The sequence below is a fragment of the Ursus maritimus genome, unplaced genomic scaffold (genome assembly GCF_017311325.1).
Source record: "Ursus maritimus isolate PB19 unplaced genomic scaffold, ASM1731132v1 scaffold_3, whole genome shotgun sequence".
Taxonomy (NCBI): Eukaryota; Metazoa; Chordata; class Mammalia; order Carnivora; family Ursidae; genus Ursus; species Ursus maritimus.
Window position 1 is genome coordinate 46,998,611 of NW_024425563.1, and position 25,752 is coordinate 47,024,362.

Below are 25,752 nucleotides of genomic sequence, written 5' to 3' on the forward strand. Positions count from 1 at the left end.
ATGCTAAGGTTCAAAAATAGGGATCAGCTGCTTTATATAAATTCTTTCATTGAACAGAATTAGCTGAACATCTTCTGAGCGCACAGCCCTGTGCTCACAGAAGCCCGAAACAGCCCCTGTCCTTCTTGAACGTAGGGTATCTAGCTGAACAGGCAACCCGGAAACAGGTTCAGTAATGGTGTATCCTAAGTGCCAATTAAGAGACTAGGAGAATGGTCCTTCCAGCCTCCCAACGTCTGTTCTAGATTCTTCCTGATATAGTAGACGTAGTAGTATATATTCACTTATTTTCTTTTCGACGCCTTCCCTTCCCAGAATGTGAACTCCACACAGAAGGGATTCTCTCTCTTTTGATGATGGCCATATTTCTAGGGCCTAGAGCAGGGTCTGTCGTATAGTAGGTGTTTAATAAATATGTGTGTAGAGAAAGAACAAATGGGATAAAAGAAAGCAGAGAGACCCTGGCTGCATTTAGGATTTTAATGGCCCCTCTAGGGACAGGTTGGATTTGACTCCACTGTGGGACGGAGGTTGAACAGCCCAGAGTGAGATAATGGCACAGATAAGGGGAAGGAGGAACCTGTAGGTACAAAATGCTGACCTGTTTGGTGTAGAAAACAAACCAGTAACCTTTCAGTTTTATTTATTGAACTCCCAAAATGATGTCCCTTGGCCCCAGTTCCCTCATTCTCACTCATTTGGTCTGGGTGAGACCCAAGGCAGAGGGGCCGGGGGAAGGCTGGACGCCACACACATTCCTTGCTATTGGCTCTAAAACAGCCGAGCGAAAATAGCCAGCCTCAGGAACATGTGGGCAGCCGTGAACGTCCATGATTCCAGGGATTAGAATTCAGTTTATAGGCCATCTAGGCCTCTCGGTCCCCTTTCCCCTGCATTCCCATTCTGGCGGCTTCACTACCTGTTTCTAACTCCTTCGGAGGTTGGAAAACACGAGAACTTGTGCGTTAATTTCTGCGACATCCAGGGTTCTGGACTGGCATGGAAGCATTGCTCTGTCAGAGAGGCCCCCGGGGCCGGGGGAATGGGTTTCACCTCTGACCAAACGCGGTCCAGTCTGAAGCAAAGAAGGCACATGGGCAATCTCCACGTGCATTGGTCGGAGGCGCGGGTGGCCCTCTGCCCTCACGGTGCCTTGAGTTCCACCACTCCGTTCCCTCCCGTGGGCGCAGGGCCTCTCCCCTGCTCTCACTCAGCAGCCTCTGCGGCGGCAGGAGTGGCGTTCCGAGGCAGCGCTCTGCTGACATTGGAAGGTGTCGAGTGGGCCCTGAGGCCCCAGAGAACCTGAGTACTACCGGCTGTGGAAGAACGGCGGTGGGTGTGAGAGGCGACGCAGAGGCTGGAGCCGGGGGCGGACGCAGGCCCAAGTCCAAGTCCTCCACAGTTCTCCTCCAGGGGTAATCCTGAGGGGTGTCCCCTCCACGGTGACAGAGCTGGCAGTGCCCGGGGACCTCAGACTGAAAGGATCCAAGGATCCGTAGCAGCTGTTCGTGAGGGGGTGTTTCAGGCCCCCTTTGGCGCAGCAGCTTGTCCGAACAAAACACCAGTCCTTTACCGAGGGAGAAACAAGTGTGTCTATGTGTAATTTTTGTAGTCTCAAACTGTAAAATATTTTAAATTAGGAAATATTTCAAAAAGATTATAAACATACACCCATCTGCATCTCTGCCATCTTGCCAGTGCCTCAGCACAGCAGTTCCTAATTTATCTAACCACCCTTTCATTTTAGGATAGTTCTAGATTTACAGAAAAACTACAGGTGGCGGAGAGTTCTGTATTCCCACATCCAGTTTCCCTGTTACCAACACCTTACAGTGGTGTCGTATGTTTGTCACAACGATGAACCAAACTGATAACAGACTGAAGTTCCTACTTTCTTCACATTCCCTCATGTCCCTTTCCTGTGCCAGGAGCAGCCATGATGTCGTTTCCCAGCGCCATTACGCTGCCCAGGCTGTATGTCACTGGGAGGCTTTATGGTGGAGGTGCGGGTGAGCCCTCCATCTGCATGCCCTCCTCCGATGACAGAGGTCTTGTTCAGAAGCCTCAGCTTCCTGTTGACTTGTGCTCTGGGGTTCCTCACCGATGAACTGTTTCCCCACCCCGGCGTGCCGGGTTTTCTAACTCCCAGATTCAGGGCAACTAGCTTGAGTCCAGAGGACTGATAACGAGATGTGAGGAGACAGAGGCCCTGCCCTGTCACAAGGCCGTCTGTGCCGCTGTGCAGCGGCTCGCGTGACTGGAGGGGAAGGGGGAGGACTGGCAAGAATCCCTCCTTCTGTGTCTGGGAACCGGGAACCAGTAACCAGTGTGGTGGTGGGAAAACCTATGGGCATTTTCTTTATTCCTTAACTTTGTCTCTTAGGAAAGAGATTTCTGAACAGAGAGTGGTTGAAGAGAGCATGCTCTTTTTTTTTTTTTTTTTTTTAAGTAATTCTAGTACAGCGTCTATTTGGGTGGCTAGTAGAAGCTTGGATTTTAAACCACTGTATTTTTACAGCTGTAGAATCTAGTGCTTGAGTTGATTTAACAAGCAGCCGTGGGTTTGTTTTCTGGCCTAAGTCTGCCGCCGGTGCTCTGGGAAAATTTGATCTTGGGCCTATTTCTAGGAAAGTGTTCTGTAATTTTTATTTAAATGGGGATGGCTCCACCTTCATTCTGAATGGTAGCGAGCACATGATAGATGATTCAGATACTCAAGCCTTGAAAATTAAAGCCCCTCAGTTGAATTGGGAGCCCAGAGGGGCGGTTTCCTTGGCCGTGGTCTGTGGCCAGCAATCACATAGGCTTACAGACCTGGGCCGTCCCTCCTTGTGACATTCCCCACAGTGTTACTGTCCTTGGTCGCCCAATCAGGTGCCTGCAGCCCAGGTGATCACATGTTACCTCCTCGGCGATTACGAGGCGGCTTTGGTGGTTTTCAGTGCAGTGGTTCTGGAGGTGGGGTCCTGAGACCAGCAGCAACTGCCCCACCTGGGAACCCATTAGCAATGCAGATTCTCAGGCCCCAGCCCGGAGCGACAGGATCAGCAGCCCTGGGAGTGGGGCCCAGCAGTCTGAGTGGTAGCAGGCCCTCCACTTTCTTTTTCAGTCATTGGGCAACCCTCTTTTATTTAGTTAGTTAATACCCCGTGAGCAGGTTCTGCGCTGGGTGTCAGGATTGGCCGGGGGGAGGGGGTTGGGAATCGGGTGAACCAGCCACAGTGCGTGTTCCGGGAAGGCCAGTACAGCGGTGGTTCTCAGCCCTGGCTGCATATTAGAGTCACCTGAGGAGCTCTTAAAACTCCAGGTGCCTTCACTTAGTGGGGCTTTCATCCCAGATCAATTAAATCAGAATCGCCGGGGCAGTGCCCAGGTGTAAACTACTTTATAAAGCTCCCCTGTGAGGCACGCCCGCCTTGGGGGAGAGAACGCCTGCCGGGCGGCTTCACACAACATGGTGAGTGTGAGGATGGGGGTAACCAGAGGGTGCCGTGGGAGCAAACGGAAGGGTCGCTCTCTCCAGGCTGGAGTAGGGGGATAAAGAGGTAGAAGAATGTGCAAAGCTTTTCTGAAAGTTTTATTTAAAGGAAAGCTAAAAAGAGGATAAAAACATGCTTTAAATATGGATCCACAAGTGATTTCAAAAAGAGTTGGGGGGAGTCTCAGGAGACTGGCTTTCTCCTGCGATGCCTGGGGTTCCTTCTCCCTGTATGCATCTTAATTCTCAGAGGCGATGGACCACAGCGGGCCAGCGAGCCAACACCCACGGTGGTTGGCATGCCGCTTCATCCCACGTTCCTTCTTTGGAAATGCCTATTCAGACTGTGTCTCAGGGACCTAGAGCTGGCACTTCTGTTTTTAAGAGGAAGCAGCTCAGGGGCGCCTGGGTGGCTCAGTCGGTGAAGCGTCTGTCTTCGGCTCAGGGCATGATCTCAGGGTCCTGGGATTGAGCCCCGAGTCAGGCCCTCTCTGCTCAGCGGGGAGTTTGCTTCTCCCTCTCTTTCTGTGATACGTCTTGCTCTTTCTCAAAAATAAAAAAGAGGAAACAGCTTAGGGATATAACCCACATCTTTCACTGGTCTTCAGTGCCATCCTATCAACAAATTTTCTTTCCAAGAATTTTGATCTTTCTTTCCATGCTTTAAGAAACTTTTTTCTTAAGAAGTAAAGGGGATGTTTATGTAGTAATTCCTTATTCATGAGTCTCTCCATTTTTGATTCAGAAGGTCGGGTGGGGAGATTTAATGTGAAATATTAGCTGTCTTTACCAATCGCTCTACCCTGTTACCATGCTGTAAGCCAGAAATAGAAGCGACCTGTTTTCAATGACAGATCAAAATTTAGTGCTATGTTGATGGTCCAGAATGAAGATTTTTTGACACAGTGAATGAAATACATACCGGTGCATTTCTGGTTGTGATTTAGCTGACCAAGTAGTTCAGTTATAATTATATTATTTTTACTCCTGGAGATCATTACTCTGAATGAAAAATGCTTCAGTGTCCAGACTATTAAGATGTGGACGGTGAACATTATTTAAACCAAAATTATTTTTTTTCTTTCTGGACTGTTAAACAGCTTTATGAGCATGTGAAGGCTGGAATATGGTTGTTAGCATTTAAAATCAAATGGAAACATGGAAATGTTTTTTGGGTTTAAAAAATAAACTTGACTGTCAGTTATTATATGCTGCCTTCTGTGGCCTGTCTCCTCTCGTCTCTTAAGCCCCCGATAATGTAATGGGGAGACACGTCTAGTAAATATACGGTCGACATAAATCTGAGGACGTGAATATTATAAAAGGGCATTGAGGAGAGGGCTGTGGGGAACAGGCTGGAGGGAGTTTGTTTATCATTTGTTATGACGGACAATGCTCCTTGGGATTGAAATATCTTTTAATAGTAAGTGTGGGTTTGATCTGATCTCTGGATCACTGTGGTGGTGTTCTTTGCAAATTTTCCCTGGGCTCCGATTACCAAGGTGTTAGAAGAACTTAAAACGTCCTCTAACCGTCAGGTTTAAAGGGCTCAGTGTTGACAAGGGACAAAGATGATGTAAACACCCAACAAACTGAATAGTGTTCTCATTACGACACTTGCCTGCCTGCCAGTCGTGTAAGAAAGCAGAGGCTGATGTTTGTTGTGTTTAGAAATCCTTGAATGAATAAACATTTTAAAGAGACCCGGGTAGGAGGTGAGTGCTGTCTCCTCTTTATCACACCTTTTCATGCAGTAAACTGATTAAATCTGTTGGGCAGTGCGTTTTAGACTCCAGAGTTAAAACCTAGACTTCATGAGGAGTCATTGAACTAAATCTGAAATGTAAACTTTCAAGAGACTATAATTGAATAGATTTAACCTATATTTATGGAAAGGAGAAATCTCTAGGTGATTATCTTTTTTCTCTTTAAGGACCTTAAACTCTGCAGGTCCTCGTGTCTGTTGACTTGATTAATGGATATTTTGCTCACTAAAATTGGCCATTAATTATTTCCTTGGGTTGCAGCAATAATTACATCTTTCAAGGAAAATCTAATTAGCCTAATAAGCAGAAAACACCCTGCCAGGTGATGGGGGATTGTGGGAGCTAGTTCGTCACCGCCAGAGATAGCCAGGTCACCACGAGGGAAGCAGCCCTTGCCACGAGCTGGCCGTTACATTTAAGGCAATAGACCAGATCACCCCAGAATGGGAATTTAGTTGCTGTAGCTCTATGGACACTGCTATTAGAAAATATTACCTTGTGACATATGGTCTGATGTCCTTGAATAATCCTATTGCCTTTCGTTCATTTATTGATCTTTTCAGTAATCACCGTTAACTTGCCAGCCTCTTTGCTAAGTGCTGGGGACTAAGAGAAACGGGGTGCTGGCTTTGAAGAAGCTGAGTCTGTTGGGAACATAAACACTCTCAAGTTTATTTCATCCTTTTAATAGAGGCGAAGTCTACCAGGTAGTTTCCCCAGAGGATGTGAGGATAACACAAGTGGGGAGAAGGGGTTTCTAATAAGGGAGGGGGCCGATGTTACAAAGTCTTACCAGCGAAATACTTCTCTCTCCTCCCACCCTCTACTCTTCTGGCGCTTCCCACTGGTGAACCTGGCCAGAGGGCAGAGGCTCTGGGTGAACTGGCACGGGGCACGGCACAGGGCGGGGCGGGCATCGGATATGGAGAGGTAAACAGATAATCAGAACAGCAGGTGTGGAGCATGAACAAGGTGTGTACAGAGGCTGGGAAGGAGTTAGGTATTGCTAGAGGGTAGAGAGCATGAGCAGAACTAAGGTGATGAGTTTGGAGCCAAATTATAAACAATCTTCCGTATATTTTACCTAAGTTTGTTTTTTATCCTATAAGCAATAAAGAGCCATGTTGCAGGTGGGCTTAATGCATTGATATTGATTTGTAATTTAGCAAGACTCACCATGTGGGATTCATCAGTGGGTCATAAAATCAATTTAGTGGGTTGTCCCAACATTTTTAAAGAAATATTAGAGTGCATTACATGTGGCGAAGTTGATTGATGTTTTCTGAAAGTTCTGTATATTTCTGTGCGGGTGGTGTACTGGTTATAATTTAAAATATATATCCTACTTTGTGTTGCAGGGTAAACGTTGAGAAAACACTGAGCTAGATTGTGGGTGTGGAGGTAGACCAAGGGGAGGAGAGAAGGTCAAGCAGGCAGTGTGGCTGTAAGACGTTCAGCAACTAACATACATATTTAAAAGTATATGTTATCTCGACATTCCTTTTTAAAGCCATTCCTTTTTAAATATCTTTATGATATTGAATCCATGTCTAGAGTATTAAACCTCATCTCCAGTAAGCCAAGAAAATCCATCAGTGTCTTTGCCTTCCATTTTTCTGAAGCTCAGCTGATAGTAATGTTTACCAAATCCCAGAAGTCTCCTGAGCCTCTCTGAGGAATCCAGTGTCTTAAAGTTCCTTTGATAACGTCTATTTTCCTTAAGCATTACGGAGTTTTGTATTTGGTTTGAATGTGTGATAAAATCATTTGAATGTGTCTTGGTTTATAAATGGAAAGTCTTTCCTTTTATCTGTAGAGCAAGTTAATCACACTGTTTCTACTTAGTCACCACGGCTTTTAATAAACTCAGCTGAAAGCTAGCCAGAAAGTTTTCAATCTCTACTTGAAAAGACCTGTGGCTCTTGGGAAAAGCAATTAGAGAATTTCCCGAATCTTCCAGGAGAAATTAACTCAGGTGCATATGCACGCCCTGTCGAAGCTCCAGGGATGGCAAAGGAAAATGAAATCTGAGTTCTTTATACAAATAACCCTGGTCACTATTTTAACGTACAGTTTAAGCCTTCTCCATGCAGTGTTTGCGAGAGAGACTAACAAGTAAGGATGTAGCTGTACTGAGTTGGAGTTCCTTCTGTTGGAGAAGGAATAACTCCAAGGCCAGCTTACGTTGGCAGCTGGACGCAGAGCCTTGGAGTTTATGGTAATAGTTCGATTAAATGCAGGGTTCTCGCCTCAAGCTTGTGAGGGTGATGGTGTGCTCTCCTCTTGATTTCACAGGTAAGGAAGCTGGCCAAAATCTCTAAGTTAGAAATAATTTGAACTAGGACTAGAATCTGTATCTTCTGGTTCTAAATCTGTGTTTTTTAAGAGCAGGCACCCAGAGGGTTAATTGACTAGGAGATGCAGATGTAGTAACTACAGTTAAGCTGGTGTCACTGGTCCCAGTTTCCATCAAAATGTGTCCCTGTGTTTCATTCCAGTGCTTTCGAAGCATGTCACCGCTTTTATCCACAAAGCGTTTATTTTAAGTGGGAGAAGGGAGGGAAAGCCACTTAGGGATTTTAATTGGAAGGCATTGAGCCTGTCTGGCCAGCTCAGTCGGTAGAGCACGGGACTCTTAATTTGAGAGCATCGATACTGAATAGTGTGCTGGGACCAGGTGGTGGTCATGGTCAGTGGCATGCACTTGGAAGTCAGACCTGGATCTGAGGCCTCATCACCTAGTTGTGTGACCTGAATCTTTTCTGAGCCTTATCTTTTCCTTTGGGAAAGGGATGGGGGAGATCTTCCCTTTGCAGGGTTCTCGTGAGGGCTGCCCATTCCATATCGATTCATAGTATGGATGTAGTAAATGGCAGTGATACCTTTCTGATCAGTTTGTTGTTACTTAAAAACAATTGGTTGTTGGGGCACCTGCGTGGCTCATTCGGTTAAGCGTCTGCCTTCGGCTCAGGTCATGATCTCAGGACCCTGGGATCGAATCCTACATAGCGTTCCTTGCTCAGTGGGGAGCCTGCTTCTCCCTCTCCCTCTGCCTCCTACCCACTGCTCATGCTCTTTCTGTGTGTGTGTCTCTCTCAAATAAAAATAAAATCTTTAAAAAAAAAAATCCATTGTTCACAAATGTAGTCCACGATGTAAACACTAAATGCTTTCAGACCTGAATGTCTAAAAGAAAATAGTAATAGTTGTGATTTATTAAGTACTTAGCATGTACCAGCCACTGTGCTATGTGCTTTATATGGCTTATCTCTTATAATCCTTACAATAACCTCATAATGTGTAGGAACTCGGAGTCACTGTCTTCACTATCAGAAAGCAGAGATGGGCTGAGAAACTTGCTCAAATTGCACAGTAAGCAGCAAACTGTGCCTGTAGCTACCATATTATATTGCCTGTCTAAAGAAAGTTAGCCTTATTTAAAAAAAAATGCAACATTAAGTCCACAGTTGCTTCCCAAAAGTCCTTCCACAAAAGCCAGGGATGCCAGGAGCCATCTGCCAGGTACCCAGGCCTTCCCAGGTGCCCACATTCACACAGTCCACAAGAGGGATCTGAGTTACAGCCCAGCACGCACCTGACTTATTAGCAAGTAGAATGAAGGCAGAGCCTTCACAGAAAAGGGAAAAAATGAATCCCCAACAACTTCATCACCTCGGTGCCCATGAGCCTGCACGCCACACTCCTGACTGCAATCTGGGCAAGAGGGTGTGGTGTGCGTGATCCCATAGCCCCCGGCCAGCCAGGCAGAGCTCTGCACGTCAGACCTTGAGCCACGTAAGCTGTAGCCGATGCGCGTGTTCCGTCTGACAACTCAGAACAGTCAGGTCACTAGGTCCAGACCTTCCGCTCGCGCGTTCTCGCTCTCCACTGATTCGGCTTCGCTGGGAGATGAGAAGTAATGAGAGTGATTCCTTTTGCCAAATCCTTGACTTAACTGGCTTCCAAAATGCAAAACCAATATGCTTGGTTGTGACCTGGTTTGTAACTGAGGTGAAAAGAACAGCACAGGAAAACCACACAGGCTCAGGCTAATCTGAATTATGGGAAAATCTGAGCCACAGAATAGTTCAAGCGATGCAGTCTTATTAATTTTAGGACCACACTGGGAAGAAAATCAGTGACCAAAAAAAGAAAAAGTTCCCGGTCAGTGGTCTTCTCAGGATGTTCTTAGGAGTAGATGAAAATCACTCACAATTCAGTGATTGTTGATATTTGGTTGGTTGTGATTTGGTTTTAAAAATACTTGAAGACCTTAACCCATCTCTATAATTATTAAGCTTAACACTTTCTGTATAGAAAATAAAAGAGGGGAGACCAGAGCTCCAAGTGAAGTCTGAATTAAAAGGTTTTACTGGATGTTGTATTTATTTAGAAAACCTTTAAGTCACTTTCAGTAACTCATTGCCAGTTTCACAATTGCCTTTTTATCTTGGGGGAAAAAATGCAAACTTTTGTTTAATGACCTTCCCAACCAGTTAATTCTCTACCCCTTTCCTGGTTTCTAAGCCTTCTTGAAGTCGTATTAATGATTGTCAACCCTGGTGACATACTAGAATTTTGGAGATGGGTCCTGGGCATCTGAATTTTTTTAAAGCTGCCCAGGGATACTAACATGCAGTTCTGGGTGAGAACCGTTGGTCTCTAGGTAGTTGGTAGTATAGAAATGAAACCAAATGATACCAAACTTGCTTATAGGATCTGTAGGCATCAGGTCTCAGAACTCCGGCGCAAGGGTTTCTTCTTGGCTTGGAAAGACCTTTTCCAACTGGCTCACCTGTGCATTTATTCCTATCCTTTCTCCAGAGCCCTTGAAAGTATTTAATCCCAAAACCTATGTAAGCAGTGGGTGATTCCTACACTTAGCAGAAAAGCAGGTATTTTCTATACTAGATCATTTTTATTACAGATCAATCTAAGTCAGATCCTCAAAGTCTGGTCTCCTCGACAATTGGGACCTTTTTGGGGACAGGGAGAGGTCTTCAGTGCCTAGCACCCAAAACTTGACATCTATTTGGCCTTCTGTAAGTATCAGTTTTTATTTTAATCTTGATTTTCTAATTTGGGCTCATTTCCTTATCAGCTTTTTCTCCTGTAGAATCCAAGCTTGTCCTAAATTTGTATTTTGGTCGAGAGGGAAGGAAATTTCTTCAGGTGCAGATGGGAGAGATGTCACAGTGGAAGTAGGTTTCAGGTGAATGCAATTCATGGTGTCAGAGCTGCCCTTTAAAGAAAAAAAATTTTTGGCAGATGGGGGTGGGATGGGTTACGGGGTGGGGGGGGTGTGTAGGGAAACAAATGGGAACAGATCTGCATTAATAAATATTCAGACTGAGTCCCACTCTTGTGTCCGTGTTTGTAGGTGGTGGTAGTACATGTAGTATTGGGTGATGGGGGTTGGGCACACTCTCATTTTTCACTTTAATTGCTTGCCTGAAAAGATCCTGACAGCTTCAAAGGTTACTGCTGGTTGCATTGTTCGTAACTCAGAAGTAATATGCATGTGCAATTTGCTTCATTATTGCCCACTAATAACCAGTTCTGGAGAAAGTCCTAAAGCCACCAAAGGAGCTATAATTTGACATGATGGTTTCCTCCTCCTCTTTCTCCCATTCTTTATTCCAGTTTGAGAGTGACCCACTGACATTGCATTGATGCAGGTGTGATTTTACTCTGATTTTCTTTCCATGGGTTTTAGATGATAAATTCTTAGAGATTTTTCTAGATTCCTCCCCCAAAAAACAAGACAGAAAATATTTAAAGTTTCGATTAGAACTTAAGGTCCAACAAAATAAACTAGCATTCCAGTTATTTTGTGTTCTGGTTGATTAGGTTTGGCTGCATGTGACTCACTAAAACCCTTAAACATAAATGGCTTAAGTGGAAGAGTGTATCTCTCCCTTTCCAGCCGTCTGGAGGCGGTCAGTCTGGGAGTGGTATGGGGCTTGACGGGATCAGGGATCCAGACCCCCTATTGTATTGCTCCGCCATGTCGGATTTCCATTCCCAAGATTATCTCCTGTCCAAAGCAGATGCAGGAGCCCCAGTATTCTTCCACCTGGCAGGAGGGAAAATTACCCCAAAGAGAGGTGCATGCTTTTAAGGAGGCTTCCCAGAAGCCCTATATCCTATTGGCCAGGACTTAGTCACACGGCTGCACCTGGCATGCTGGGAAATGTAGACTTCTACCAGATGGCAACGTTCCTAGTTACTGTGGAGGAAGAACAGAAAAGGACTGTTGGATGGCAGCCAGCAGTTTCTGCCACACTGTGTGAAGGATGAGCTCTTAGATTTTTCTCTGCATCATTCTGCCTCTGACTGTAAAATGGAGATAATCTACAGCCGTTCAGAATTTAATTGCAAAACACTTCATGGGCTGAAGAACTGAGTAGCAGCTACATGGAACACTGCTCCTTTAATCCCTCATTTCAGCCCTAGGGCAAAAGTACTATCCTTATCAACATTTAAAAAATATATATATATTTTTTGAAGACTTAAAGAGCTTGTACAGCTAGTATTGAGCTGAGGCCGTGTAACTTGTGTGGGGTCGCATTATTAATCCTAAGCAACAGCAATGAGTGGGAGCAGGGCTTCCAGTGAGAGGGTAACTGTAAGAGTGAGCCTTAGAGACTCGGGTACCAAATCCTATAAAACTGTGAACTCCGGGCCCTTTGTGACTCCGCACCCCCAACCCCTGCTACACTTTCCTGTGAAATTTACCAGTTACTCGGTTTCTAGCACACTACAACCTCTGGCTTTTCTTCCTACTGGGTAGGATTTCTTTATACCTGGGTCCTCAGGTGGTACATCCTGATTGGTTGGGTGAGTGGCATGATAATCAAGTTTTTAGTCAGAGTTGGGTTTTTACTATTTAACATTGTTCTGAGGGACTTGTTCTGGTTCAGGGGCCTGCTGGAATGTGTGGCTGTGTGATGGGATCCTCGGCACTCAGTTTCTGTGTGTATCACGGCTCCTTTATCTCTCCCTGCTTTGAGGCCCAGGCTTCTTGGTTCTGCAAAATATCTCCCCACACATCAGAAGCAGACCTCCCTTTCTTGTCTGTCAAACCCTTTTCACTTTCTAGTGACTTCCTTATTTCTGATAATGAGGCACTCTGATCTGTAACATAAGAAAAATCATGTCTTTCCATTTCTTCTTTCACCAGATTTTCTATTTGTCCTCCGTTCTCCACCCCCCCACTGGTGATTTTTCTAAAACACAGACCTATCGGTTTACACCTTCACAGTTCCATTGTCTACAGAAGTTAAGTCTGAACTCTCCCAAGCATTTCAAACCTTCCAGGATGTGGGCGCAGTCTGAATTGCAAGACTCTTCTTGCCGAGGTCCAGCCACACTGGGTGTCTTGCGGGGCTCTGCTTCTGTTCATCTGCTCAAACTGTTTCTATTCGGACTCACCATTTTCTTGCCTTTTCTGACGAGTTTTAGTTCAAAGCTCATGTAAAATTTTCTTTCAAGAAGTTTCTCTGATTCTCAGAGAATCATGTTTTGTTTCTACAACAGTAGGATTCTCTCTATTGTCGTACATCACAGTCTGTCTTGGATTATTATTAACTGTGAGTTGTGTCATTTTTCTTGCTCAGTTGTGGACCTACTGACTTAGAATTTCCCTTAAGCAACTAGTATATGGCAAGAATTCAGTATGTCTTTCTTGAAACTAATTCCATTTCTGTTCCCATAAAGAACGTCAGAGCTCTTCTCTTAAGTCCAAACAACTGCTTGTATCCTTCTTTTGCACCTTCCTAACAGCCTTTTGGCCTCCTGATTCACACAATAGAAGATAACAAAAATTATCTACAGGAGATCTAGGAGAAACAGCTCCATTTCTCATAATATTCATGTCAGTCTAAAGCAGAATTTCTCCATGTTGGCACTATTGACCTTTTAGGCCAGACAGTTCTTTGTTGGGGGGTAGAAAAGAAGGGGGTTGCCGTCCCGTGTGCGCACTGTAGGACGTTTAAGCAGCATCCCTGGCTTCTACGCATTAGATACCAGTAGCAGCCCCACCCCCACCCCTCTTGTCTCCAGACCTTGCCAAACGTGCCTGGGGTGGGCAGGGTGTAAAATTGTCCACAGTTCAGAACCACTGTTCGAAAGTTCCTCCATAAATATTCTATAACTAATGAATATTGGCCCTACCGCCTTTTGGTAGTACCTACAGGCTTCTCGCCTGTGCTTTCTGCTTCAAACTTACTGCCATTTTTAGATTCCCTAACCTTACCCATGAATGACTCCCTCTGCCTCCCTCCCTTTAAAACCCAACTCATCAGGGAACCTCCCAAATTAACCCTATCTGTACCCCCATTCTAATTTTGCATCATTTTGTTGCCCTCTGAACATCTGTAGGTATATTTTTCATGTCACTATCTCTATATACTGGTATGGTCATTTTACACGGGTCTGTTTTCCTCTCCTGTCTGGCTCTGTTAGTCGAATTGTCAGAGCTGGATGCTTATCTTGGTGTCTTTTGTGTTATGCATGTCCAGGGCCTGCATTTATGTGTTCAGCATACATCCTAATGCACAGTGCTTATTTACAGAGCACTGGGCTTACGATGTGTGGCGTCTAAGGACTGGTCCCCAAAGGAGCTTCCGTTTTGATGGGGTGTTTAAACAGGTTTGCAAATATGCACAGCACAACAGATGGTACGGGTAGTTTATAGGCCAATGCCTTGGAGGATGGGTAGGATTTCCTTTGGTAAACAATTTCAAGCAAAAGGAATGGAGGTGTGTTTGCTTAAACAGTTCCCTCCCAGCCTTGAAGAGAGGACTTCAGAGCCTCATCCTCCCTGCCTTTTCTTTTGTCACCTAGCCTTACCCACCAGCAGCTATCTTCTCTTCCAGATCCCTGCTTATTAAAGGCCCTTCCACTGACCAGGAGTGACATAGACGCTCCTTTGTGCTCTTTTGTGTGGCATACTACTTGGATCCATCGTCAGGTTCATTTCTGGGGAAAGCAGACGTGTAGGTTTATGCATACACACACCTGCATGAAGGATTAAATGGGACCAGGTTTTGGCCTTACTCCTGTTTGAAAGAATTTTATTATGTAATCCTAGCACCCCGGTCTCCAGGGCCGCTGTATACAGAGGTACGCGTTGTGCACTTCACAAGCATACCTGGTAGCCACGATGGTCTCTGGTCGGTCCCCTTGTCCCAGGTAACAAGGTGAGAGCTTGGGTGGGTAAATAACACTCTGTCACCATCAAAGAGTAGGGACTGATAGTGTCGTAGATATCAGGCCTACACGTCTCCTACTTAGGGGAAAAATAGCTGTGACTCTCAGGGTTTTCAGTGACCTTAGGAATTTGACAGGTTGGTAAAGAGTTAGAAAGCATCCCAGTCGGAACTATTTCTAATAACTTGAACCCTGTGGCCATGCCAGAAACCGGGAAGGCTGCAACATGTCGTGTTTGTGTATGCATTGGCCTCCTGGAGCATTGTCCAAATGGTTGAATGAGGTTTATTCACTCACTTGTTAGGGGGAAAGCTCCGGCTACAAATGTGAACATGAATGCTTTTTTTAATAGGTGGTGGTATTGTGCTGCACAGTGTCCCCGACTTTTAGATATTTAACTCATAAAGTTTACAGCAACACTTAAGTGCATCTGGATTTCACATTGAATTTGGGAAGGCAAGAATCTCACTGTAATTTCCACTGACTGCCCTGTAATGGAAATTATGGCTTGGGAAAAGTTTCAAATGACGTGTCTATAAACTAAGGAAAAGTTGATCCATTCAAAGGCTGGTTATGTGCAATTGTAGGATTTTTTTTTTTTTTGAAAGGACCATTTCCAACAAGAAATATTTATTTCAGCAGCTAAAGTAAACTAGCTGTGAGTTAAAAGTTGGTCTTTGTAAACCGTTGGTTCATCAGATTCAGTCCTGAAAGTGGAGCGAACATTGAAATTGAACTATGCTGGGCTTTTAAGAAAGCTGGAAAGATGAGTCCAATGTCACAGCTGGATAATAGTAATGGGTTGACTTCTGAGGATGAGCCGCCTTTTGAATGGTCAGAATGCTGGCCTACTGGGACCCAGGATGCAGGTGTTTTGGTCCTAGCCCGGCCACTAACTGGGTTTGTGCTAAGAGCCATGTCCCTTCACCTCCCAAATCTGTTGCTCTGCTCCTGTCTCCGTATCTCCCTCCCCCACCATTGTTATCGTGTATCCCATTCATCTTCACGACTTTCCCTCGAATGTCTGATGATCCTTCCTTCGCTGTTCTTGGCTCATATTCAAGACCGAGGCGATGGAAGTCTCTGGATGGAGGCATGGAGGAGACTTGTTGATATGGACGTAACTGTGGGGAGATCATTTAATCAGGGGATTGCCAGATGTCAGCCTCAGGTGGTGTCTCCTCTGCACCCACATCAGAGGAATCCTCTCACTGGCTGCTGGTGTTCTTGGGAGCAGTGGAGTAGGCATATTTCTACTTTCACCCCCTTTTCAGCCCTGGTCTCTCCCGTCTTCCCCTCTGCTGTGTTTGGTTTCCTCGTTCAGTGTCATTGGCTAATCAGCCGTTTAACATCTTCCCGTTTTCTGCTCTGAACTTCCCCTTCCTTGCCCTCCGCTCCCCCGGCACCTCCAAGCCGGAGCCTCTCTGGGCTTCCACAGCAAGTTCAGCTCCTGGTTCATGGGTCTCCCCAGCTGCTGCCGCTCGAGGGTGGAGCTGCCGCTCCTCTCCGGGTCACCTTCTACTCCTGCGGGGCTTTTCCATCTTCCCAAATCCTGGCTGAAATCACTGGTCTGCTCACGTCTCCCCTTCTCTCCCCGGGGAATTTTCTTTTGCTTTATTTCTACTTGAGTGGAGCCTAGGATGGTGAAAGCAACCATGCCCTTGATCCATTTCCCATGTTCGACCAAAAGTTCCACTTTCTGGTCCTAAAAGAGTGTATCCACTCAATAAGTGTGCATTCTCTTACACACAAGGCAGAGGTGAGAGAACATGAGACAGTTCCCCACTTCTCAGGGGTGAAGAAGGGGGGAAAGGCTATACCCAGATGATTCCTCTGTGGGGACCGAAATACAGGGAGGGTGCTGGCAGCGGAGTGGTGCAGAGAAGGGGATGTGGTGAATGCGGCCAGGGGTGTTGTGGAAGGCCACACTGAATAAACTAACACTCTGTGGTTTTAGGAGTTCAGCTAGTAGGAGAAGACTGAGAACAGACCGTGCCCATTAATTATTAAGGAGTGAGTCCAAAGAAAAGTGGCATATCCAGCCCGGATCTTCAAAATTCTGTGTCTGACTGGGTGGGCCTTTGCCTCTCCAGGGTCTTCCAGCACGGCCAGTCGCCCCCTGCCTGCCCACCCACGTCCTCTCCCCCTCCCACTGCTGCTGTACACGCTGAGGAAAGAGCCTGGCGTTGGGAGGATGCAGAATTTGAAGAAGGCCTTCTTGGGGGGACATGATATCCCCTCTTCCCCAGCTGCTGCCTCTCAGCCTACAAATAGCTCATCGCCAGTAGAGGCCTCGTTAGTCTCGTTGAGAGGTGGGACAGCTGGTTTTCCACTTTCTTAAATTCATAAGTAATTCAGATCTATAAAATCCCAACAGTGTAGGCTCGCTGAAGCATAGCCAAAGCCCATGAGCTTATTAATTAGCCTCAGTTAACCCAGCAAATGACCTTGATAGCCTTCATTTCGGCTTGAAGATAGTACAACAAAAGGTTCAGTGTGTGTCACAAATCCACTTAGTTGTCATTGGTTCCCAGCGCCAGAGACAGCAGAGCTGAGGAGCAGGAGCCTTCCTGACAGAACAGGGTTGCCTTTCCTTGGTCATGTTGCAGTCCCACTTCCTAGTGAGAAAGGTCTGAAGGCTGTCCTTTTCCTTATTTCTCGCATCTGCTGTGCCTCCCCTTCCCCACCACTTGAAAAGTAGTAGGAGCTAATGCTGTGACATCAAGCCCTGGGCCATCCCGTTGGACCTGTAAAGCCAGCAGTCCCTAGGACCCCGTGCGTTACAGAAACCTTCCATTTTGTACCTGTGTCTAGTCGTTCCTGTACAAGTGACCACTCAAGCTCTTAGCCTGAGGGAGCAGTGCCAGGAGAGGCACGTTGCCATCTATTTTAGAAGATGTGTTAGAAACTTCAGCAAGCTGATAGGTTTCTTATCACTGGGGTGTTGATAAATCTTAACATTTGAATTCCCTTAGCCTTCAGTCAACTGGAAATCTGTGAGCATGCAGGGGGTGCCATGAGGCAGAAAACCAGCATCTCTCCGTGCTTTTTTTTTTTTTTTTTTTTTTGGCTATGCCCTGCCCTGCTGAAAAAGTTTGGGTGTATCTTCTTGTCACCACCTGGTGCTACAAAAGCGGTGGAGTGCCGTTCTGGGTGGCCACAGACAGCCACGTGATCGAAAGGCTTGCCGCCTTGCCAGGTGCCAGCTCAAGGGGCATCCTGCGGCTGTGAACAAATCAAGTGTTCCTGTCCCACAGACCATTGACCGAGGCGGGTCTGTCTCTGGGCCGCGGCAGCCGATGATCCAGTTTCAGGTTTTTATTGGCACCGTAAACAAACACGCGAGAGAGCTGTCTGGGAGGTTGTGGGCTCTGCCATGGCCATTCAGATCCCATTTCTTCCTGTAGCGGCTTATCCTATGTAGAAAATGTCTCCGTGACGTGGCACATGGTAGAAGGAAATTGTTTTTATGGAATTCAGTAATATCCAGTGGATAGTGTTACTCTCTCCAGCTCACTCTGACAGTGGACGCTCCGTGTTCCTGAGGAGCACGTCACTGTCCTGCTGTGAAAATCCTCGTCTCTTGTTGCCCTAATCCTTTCCTGTAGAGAGTTTCTAGCAGCAGGCAGTCCCTTTTCTGTCAGGGAGGGAGAAATAATAAAGGCAGCTATTCTACTTTTACTGAATGTGAAGTGCTCAGCGGCGTCACTAAATCCATAAAATGGTGAGTCATGATCACGGCACACCAGTCAGCCAGGAAGCGAGTGACAGAGCTGATGTTTATTTGCGACCAGCAGCTGATGCTGTTCCTCCGGTAGCACTTCTGTAGACCTCTCCTGTTTGTGGGCACAAGTGCCTGATTTCATTTTTAAGAACTCGAAGCTTTAATGAATGTTCTCAAGGCTGCCCAAGGAAACACTTAATCTGAAAAAGATGTTGAAAGCCTGGTGGATGTCTGTCTGGAAGTCCTGCTTTCTTGTGGTTGCCAGAGTTGACATTCTAGAAAAAGAGAATCTTGCTTGCGGTGCTGCCAGATGGTCTTTTTGTCATGGAGAGGGTGGTATTTGGAAGCTTCTGGAAGTCCATTTCACCACTAATCATTTGAGGGTATGTGAGCTTAAGGCTAGCATAGGTTATAGAAAGTGGTGAAACAAAGTAAGAAAACAATAATTCAATATCTTGCTTTGTGGCTAGAATGCAGACATTGGGAAAAATCACAGGGTGTAATTTGTGTGAATGTCAGTGGCCAACACCATTCATCTGAGCATCCGAGAACTAAAGGATTTTATGTAAGGTACTTCTTCCCCAGAGAGTGTGTGAAGAGGAAAAGAATAATATAAATGTATGTTGGTGTGTATACCTACTCACACACCTAGTAAAAGAAAAGTAAAAGTCAAGGTAGCTTAGAGAAGCAGTATTTAAAATAGTTGAGAACTTCTGTAACTTGGAAACAAAGGAAAGCTTCGGAGGATGATTTGCAGGAAAACAGACTGAGTGTCAATTACAAGAATAAAGGCAACAGTGGAAGATATAAAAATGTTTATTGGCCTCCTAACTCTTTTCCCCTTTAAACACACACTTTAGACTCAGAATGGTGCTCTTTTCTTTCAAAATAATACACCTTCTGTAATCATGCACCAGATGGCTCTGAAGGAACGGGTTTTAGTGAATCAAGTTCAAGCCCTTGTCTCAAAAGCTAAGCGCTTCCATCATCCGGCGCTCCACTCGAGATCAAAGTGTCTTGTGATCGTTTGAGGAAATTTCCACATAGACCCGAGCAATCATTGCCTTGTTCTTTCTTATCTTCCTCTTCATTTTCATGGTTTTTATTTCCAATCTATTGTTTCTTACCTCGTTAAGCACCTACAAAGACCTTGCAGGATTGGTCTGTCAGTCACCATTTGCACACATGGCCTGCCTGGCATTCCAGTGGACCATTTTGGGGATAAAACACCTTTCCTTGGTGAGCGTTGTTCTACTGACTCCTCTCTAGCGGACACAGGGCGAGAGCACCAAGTGTTCCTCAGAAACACTGATATACTGTGGGGTCATAGCCATCTTAGAAGAGTGTGAGGAAAGGTTGTATTTGAAAACTAAGTTTCCCTTGAAGAGTGGTTTCCAGTATGTGGAGAACCGTGGGTTGATTCTGCAGGCTAGTGATTACAAACAGCCTCGGTTGCATATGTAATCATTGTAGGAGGGAGAGGAAACGCTGAATTACTGATCCGTTCTCACTCGCGCTGCCAAAACCTTGAGACCCGACTTGATGGAGCCATTCAGAGAATCATTGTCTCTTGTTTCAGAATTTGGCTTTCAAGGGCCTGCAATGGCAAAGACCCAGGAAGTAGATTTCTGAATAGTAGGTCTCTGAAATTCTTGGCATAGGAAAAACAATAAAGTGAACATGAGATTCTTAAGTTTAACACCAAGAATAAAATTGCCACTACCGCCTAGTTTTAGTCTGGGAGTCAAAAGCATTGTAAATTGATTTTTATGCTATCATTTTTGCCACCCGTGCTCTCTGCTGCTGCCTGCCCACCCCACCCCCGCTCCCCTCACCTGTTAATGTGGTTTGGAGTTCGTGTATCTTACATCGACCACGTGCAGTAAACGCTTCCTGTACAAAGGTGCTTGAAACAACATCTGTCATTACATCAAAGAAGGTGTTATTGCCAAGTGCAGCTGGAAGAGTTCTAATAATGAGATGGTTTTAAATGAGGTTATAATGAAATCTGTGTGAAATGCCTGAGCCTTTTTCTAGGAAAATGAAAACGTGTGCAGTTCTCCCGCTTTATAGTCTTATTATAGAAACCTTGCTTTTGCATGTGTTTAGTGCAGTCATTGTTCTATGTGAGAAGCTTGAGAATGCATTTCTGGTTGTGAAAAGTGCATTTTGTATGTGTGCCATGTTGGAGAGGTACCATTACAGAAGGTTGCTATGGTATTGAATCCCCTCTCTTCAGGGGGCAAAGCCCCTCCGATGAATGTGGCGTTTGTGGATTCTGAACCAGCATGAGAATTCCTGACTGAGAGTCTAGAAAAAGTTATAATAAACTCATTATACAATTAAAAAGAAGAGCTGTCCTCCAGAATGTGAATCCAAACCCAGAAAAGTGTTCAGTGAGCAAGAACAATACTCAGTAGGTTTTCAAATTGATGGAGCTTTCCAATGGTAACTAATTTGTTCCAGCATTCAAGTGAGCATAATTAACAGAGACTTTCTTTCTTAGGCCGATTACTCTCCAAAAACCATGCCAACATTGTAACTGTAAGCAGTGAAAACCAATATTTATGAGGGGGATTGTGCAAGAGTTTGTGTGACAGATGGACATTTTATCACTGTTGATGTTTGGAATTCCCTTGAAAAGTAATGTAATATCTTGTTATTTATGAATGAATGAACAAATGATGGTGCTTTGCTGCCTGGGTTTTCTTTAAAAAGAGGAATGTTAAATCTTTTTCTCTGTTTCGCCCCCTATTTCTCTGTTAGGCACCCTCATATATTCTAATGCAAAAGCTGAAAAATCATAATTGTGTTTTTATTACAGATACAGATCCACGTGTTTTAGAAAAACAAGAATTACAGCAGCCAACCTACGTTGCCCTCAGTTACATTAATAGGTAAGCCATTTTCAGAATTTATAGCAACCTCCTATCTGCCACAGGTTCATTTTTTAGGTGTATCTTTTTAACATAGTAGGAAAAATTGTTTTCGGTCTTAAATGTTTACTGGAGATTATTTAACATCCACCTCTATACAGAATTTTTCTTGTTTCTCTGTTGCAGAGATGTGGGATTGTAGTTCTCTGTGCATATGGCTGAAAACATGACTGATTTATAAGCTCATTCTGGAAGTATTTTGTATGCAGAGTTAGAATATGCTCTTTTGACTTCATAGGGCAGTTTGAGAGATTAATGGATTTATGTTTGAGTGAAACTTTTAAACCCTGGGGTGAAGAAGTACTTTATGAATTCAGAAAATTGTTGGAATATCAGAATATATCAGGATGTAACAAATTGAAATAATTTAATATCAGAAAGTTATTTAATAGCAGCTCATTTTTAGTTAAAAAAAAAAAAAACATTCTCAGCAACCGACCCCATCTGTGCAGAGTAACGTGAGTTTTTACTGAAACTGATCGTGTGAGCATGACTTGAGAGAACACTTAGAACTTGATCTATCAGGTCTAAAAGAGGACTTGGTGTTTCAGCCAACTTAATTAAGGAGACCGTGATTTCTGGAGACAACCTAAAATCAACTTATGTTAAGAAAACACACACCCCCGAAGAGAAGAAGGCAAAGCAAAAGCAAGACTGGCTTTTAATGAGAATGAAAAACTCTGCTCATAATTCAGTGCATGAATTTCTGTCAACTGTCCCCCCCCCCTTTTTTTTTAATATGAAGTGAAGAGTAGGTTTCCGTCTCTTGGTACCAGAGCTGAGGTTCAGGGTCTGAAGTAGAAAACTGGGAATGAATTATCTGTACTGTTGCATTTCAAGGTATTTTGGGGGAAAACTTACTTAAATCTTTAGAGAGCTTTGAGTTGGAGTGGCCTTATTCCATTTCAAGTTCTTTTATACAGCATGTTTTTAAAATGATTCATTAACATAAACCTCTATCTGCATATTGACTCTGGATTTCCTGCTTACCAGCCTTGCTGGGAAGTGAGGTAAAATGTCTGCAGGGTCTCATTGCCCAACATTTTTGAAATATTTTAAGTAGAACACCTTCAGAATCATATCAGATACAAACGAAGGCGTATGTGCTTACCTGGGTTTCTCACAAAACCGGTTTCCAGTGATTAACATGGGTTTTGAAAAGTCTTTATACATTAGAATTGTGTATGTGATATGTTAATTAGCCTACTAGTATTGGGCAAGAGGATCAGTAGGCTTATAGATGTGGCATTGAATAGGACTTTTTAGTAGCGCAGCTATTTTGTTTCAGGTAAAATGTTGCCTATGTGTATACAAATCCCTATAATGCCAAACCTTACTGCAATAAGAATCTGAGATTTTCATGTTCTGTCGTCTTCGTATTGTCAGCCATGTTGGCAGCAGGCGTTCTACTCACCAAAGAAATACTCTGCCAAGTGTGACTTGGGACTACAAAAGAAGGCGAAGAATAGGGACAAGGGTCACACGCAAAAAACCACCAGAGAACTTGGGTCAAGTATGATAATTTAGCATAAACTGTGCAGGAGGATAAGCCTGAATCTCAGAGTCTTGGCATAGGAAAAATAACAAGGTGAGGGGCGCCTGGGTGGCACAGTCGTTAAGCATCTGCCTTCGGCTCAGGGCGTGATCCCGACGTTCTGGGATTGAACCCCGCATCAGGCTCCTCTGCTGGGAGCCTGCTTCTTCCTCTCCCACTCCCCCTGCTTGTGTTCCCTCTCTCGCTGGCTGTCTCTCTGTGTCAAATAAATAAAATCTTAAAAAACAACACACACACACAAAAACAAGGTGAACATGCAATTCTTAACTCCTCATTCGCCATGTCCTGTCCCAGATGACACAGAGTAGACCTACGAGGGGATGGATAGGTTTGCTGCTGATCTTTAGGTGAAGAGAAGGATTGTATATGGAGAGTTTCCCAGGTTACTAACAACCTTTCTCACTTGAGATCCCTTTGTGGACAGTGTCACATTGGTAACATAGTTCTTAACACATGATAGACACTCTGGGTGTTTGTAGGTGATGGATAAACACCTAGTAAATGAGAGGGCTGAGCCCTGGCTAGCTGTGAGGAGGAAGCCAAGCCTGGCCACAGGGAGAGAGAGGCTAAAAGGAGTCTTAGGGCCCTTAGACATAGAAGGGAAACCTTGAAATTCACATGAAGCCAGTACAAGATTCAAGAAGAGAGTAATAAGGGTTAGGGAACTGGAGAGAAAATGAGCTTGACAGCAATATCCTGAATACAGCAGAAAAGAGTACTATTTAAAAAAAAAGTTGAACAAATAAGATTTTTTTTCTCCAACCTCAGGGGGAAAATAGTCTAATTTTGCTGAGCAGTGAAGATGGAAAGAGAACATTTCTCTGGTCATATATCTGTTTATACAACTCCAATGTACTTTTGGACATCTCAAAATTGAGATGAAACTTTCGTTGGCAAGAACGTTGCCAAACACTGAAAGCAACAGAGTTTGGGTCCTTAAAATGGAGCTTGCTTTTTGGATTCCAAAAAAGAACTGAGTGGAAATTGGATCCTTTATTTATACCTATTTTAAATTGCTTTACTCTCTTGAACATAATGTGTTGAACAACCCTTTAATTCCTTGAAAAGCGGGTCTGTTACGACACCCGAGCAAATTTTAAAATATAAATAGTTTAATGAGAATGAGAGAGACTGAATTAGTGAGGGTTATGGGAACAGCTTGGGGCGGGGGAGATGGATATGAACTTTAAGGGTAGGAAGGAAGCTCTGTTAATTTTGTGATGCGAGGAACAATGATAAGTCCATGTAATGGGAAATTTAATTAGAGTCTGTATAATATTCATATACCTGGGAAGCATAAAGGTCAAGAAGAAAGGCTACAAGATTTTGAATGAGAGAGAATATAGAAGAAATAGTAGGGGCACCTAGGTGGCTTAGTCGGTTGGGTGTCTGCCTTTGGCTCAGGTCCTGGGGGTCCTGGGATCGAGCTCCGTGTTGGGCTCTCTGCTCAGCAGGGAGTCGCTTCTCCCTGTCCCTTTGCCTCCTCCCCCTGCTCATGCTCTGTGTCTCTCCTCAAAATCTTAAAAAAAAAAAAAAATACTAGAAAGAGCTAACATAACACTTACGCTTTGAGCTCTATGCTAAACATTTTTTTACATTGCGTATTTCAGTCTTCACAGTCGTCATATGGGGAGGGGTACTATGATGATCTCCCCCGACAGGTAGGTGCGGAAGTTCCTTGTCATAGGTCCCCAGGTGGTATGCAGGGGATTACTGGGTTCAAAACCTACATTAGGCTCCAAAATCTGGGTTCCTAATCACTGTACACCCTGATTTATTGGGATATCGGAGAGCAACAAACAGGTTTAGAAAAGTAAGAGGGGGGGCGCCTGGGTAGCGCAGTTGTTAAGTGTCTGCCTTCGGCTCAGGGCGTGATCCCGGGGTTCTGGGATTGAGTCCCACATCGGGCTCCTCTGCTGGGAGCCTGCTTCTTCCTCTCCCACTCCCCCTGCCTGTGTTCCCTCTCTCGCTGGCTGTCTCTCTATCACATAAATAAGTAAAATCTTAAAAAAAAAAAAAAAAAAAAAAAAAAGAAGAAGAAGAGGGAAATTTGGAACACTAATGTTAGAAAAATATGGTAGGACAGCTGGGTAGAGGGGACTCCGAGAGACCTAAAGACCAGAGTATATCGCCATGCCGTAGATAGCTGGAGGGTGGCAACCTAATAAAAACAGTAGGAGACAGCAGGAGCTACACCTGCCGTGAGAGAGGCGATCGGTAACTCCTAAATGACGCATTGCTACCCGGAGAGCAAGTTGAGTGTGCCAGGCACACGTAGCGGAACAGCTATCTTCCACTCAGTCTCACCAACAGGCGAGCGATGGGTGAGCTACAGGGGAAGTCAGGCGAGTCTCCATAAAAAGGCTGGTGGGAACCACTGGCCTGGACCTGCGGGGTTTCCTTCAGGTGACTGATGTGGTTCAGGTGGCTGCCTTGAGGGGACAAGATAGCTTATTAGTAACTTGTGACTCCCCAAAATGGGTAGCTGAGATAACTTAAAGACCTAGTAACCTACATGGCCATGACTGCTAGTTGTACTGTCTTTGCTACAAAATGGTTTTCTTAATTTAGAAATTTCATTTTAACATCAATTTTTTAAGTATATATATCCTTTTGGGGTAAGCTGTAAAGGCGTATCCTGCCTAGGCACAAATTGGTACCTTTCTGGCAGTCCGTTCCTCGTCATTTATTACCTAATAAAGATGTAGTCTTTTCTCATTCCTGAACTACCGCTGTGCTCAAATTCTCTGTAAGACTCTGCACTGCCACAACAGTGAGGTTTGACCTCCTCTGAAAATGGATTTGTAGTTAGCTTCGTGTTTGCTATTAAATAGCAAATTCTGAAATGGGTTTCCTAGGACAGCAATTCCAAGGGATATTGTTGTGTGTCTGTGTCTATCGGTCTGTCTGTCTCTCTCTCACACACACCTCATTCACTCGCAAACGATTCTGTGGTCAATTAAGTTTGGGAAATTCTGAGTGAGATAAAACGGGTTTCTTTACTGTAGGATTTATCAGATCTTTTCCTTTGCTGCTATGCATGTTAAGTCTCCAAGAGAAAATATATTTCTCATAGGGAC

General features: G+C 44.6%; 1 protein-coding gene across 2 annotated transcripts in view; it reads left to right on the forward strand.

Annotated features, from left to right (window-relative positions):
- The window catches only part of JAZF1 (JAZF zinc finger 1), a 319,574-nt gene that overhangs the window by 160,996 nt on the left and 132,826 nt on the right, over positions 1–25,752 (forward strand). For both annotated transcript variants that reach the window (XM_040644149.1, XM_040644148.1), the window contains exon 2: positions 21,006–21,078. In XM_040644149.1, the coding sequence (XP_040500083.1) occupies positions 21,006–21,078 (73 nt within the window). The remainder of the gene's footprint in view (positions 1–21,005; positions 21,079–25,752) is intronic.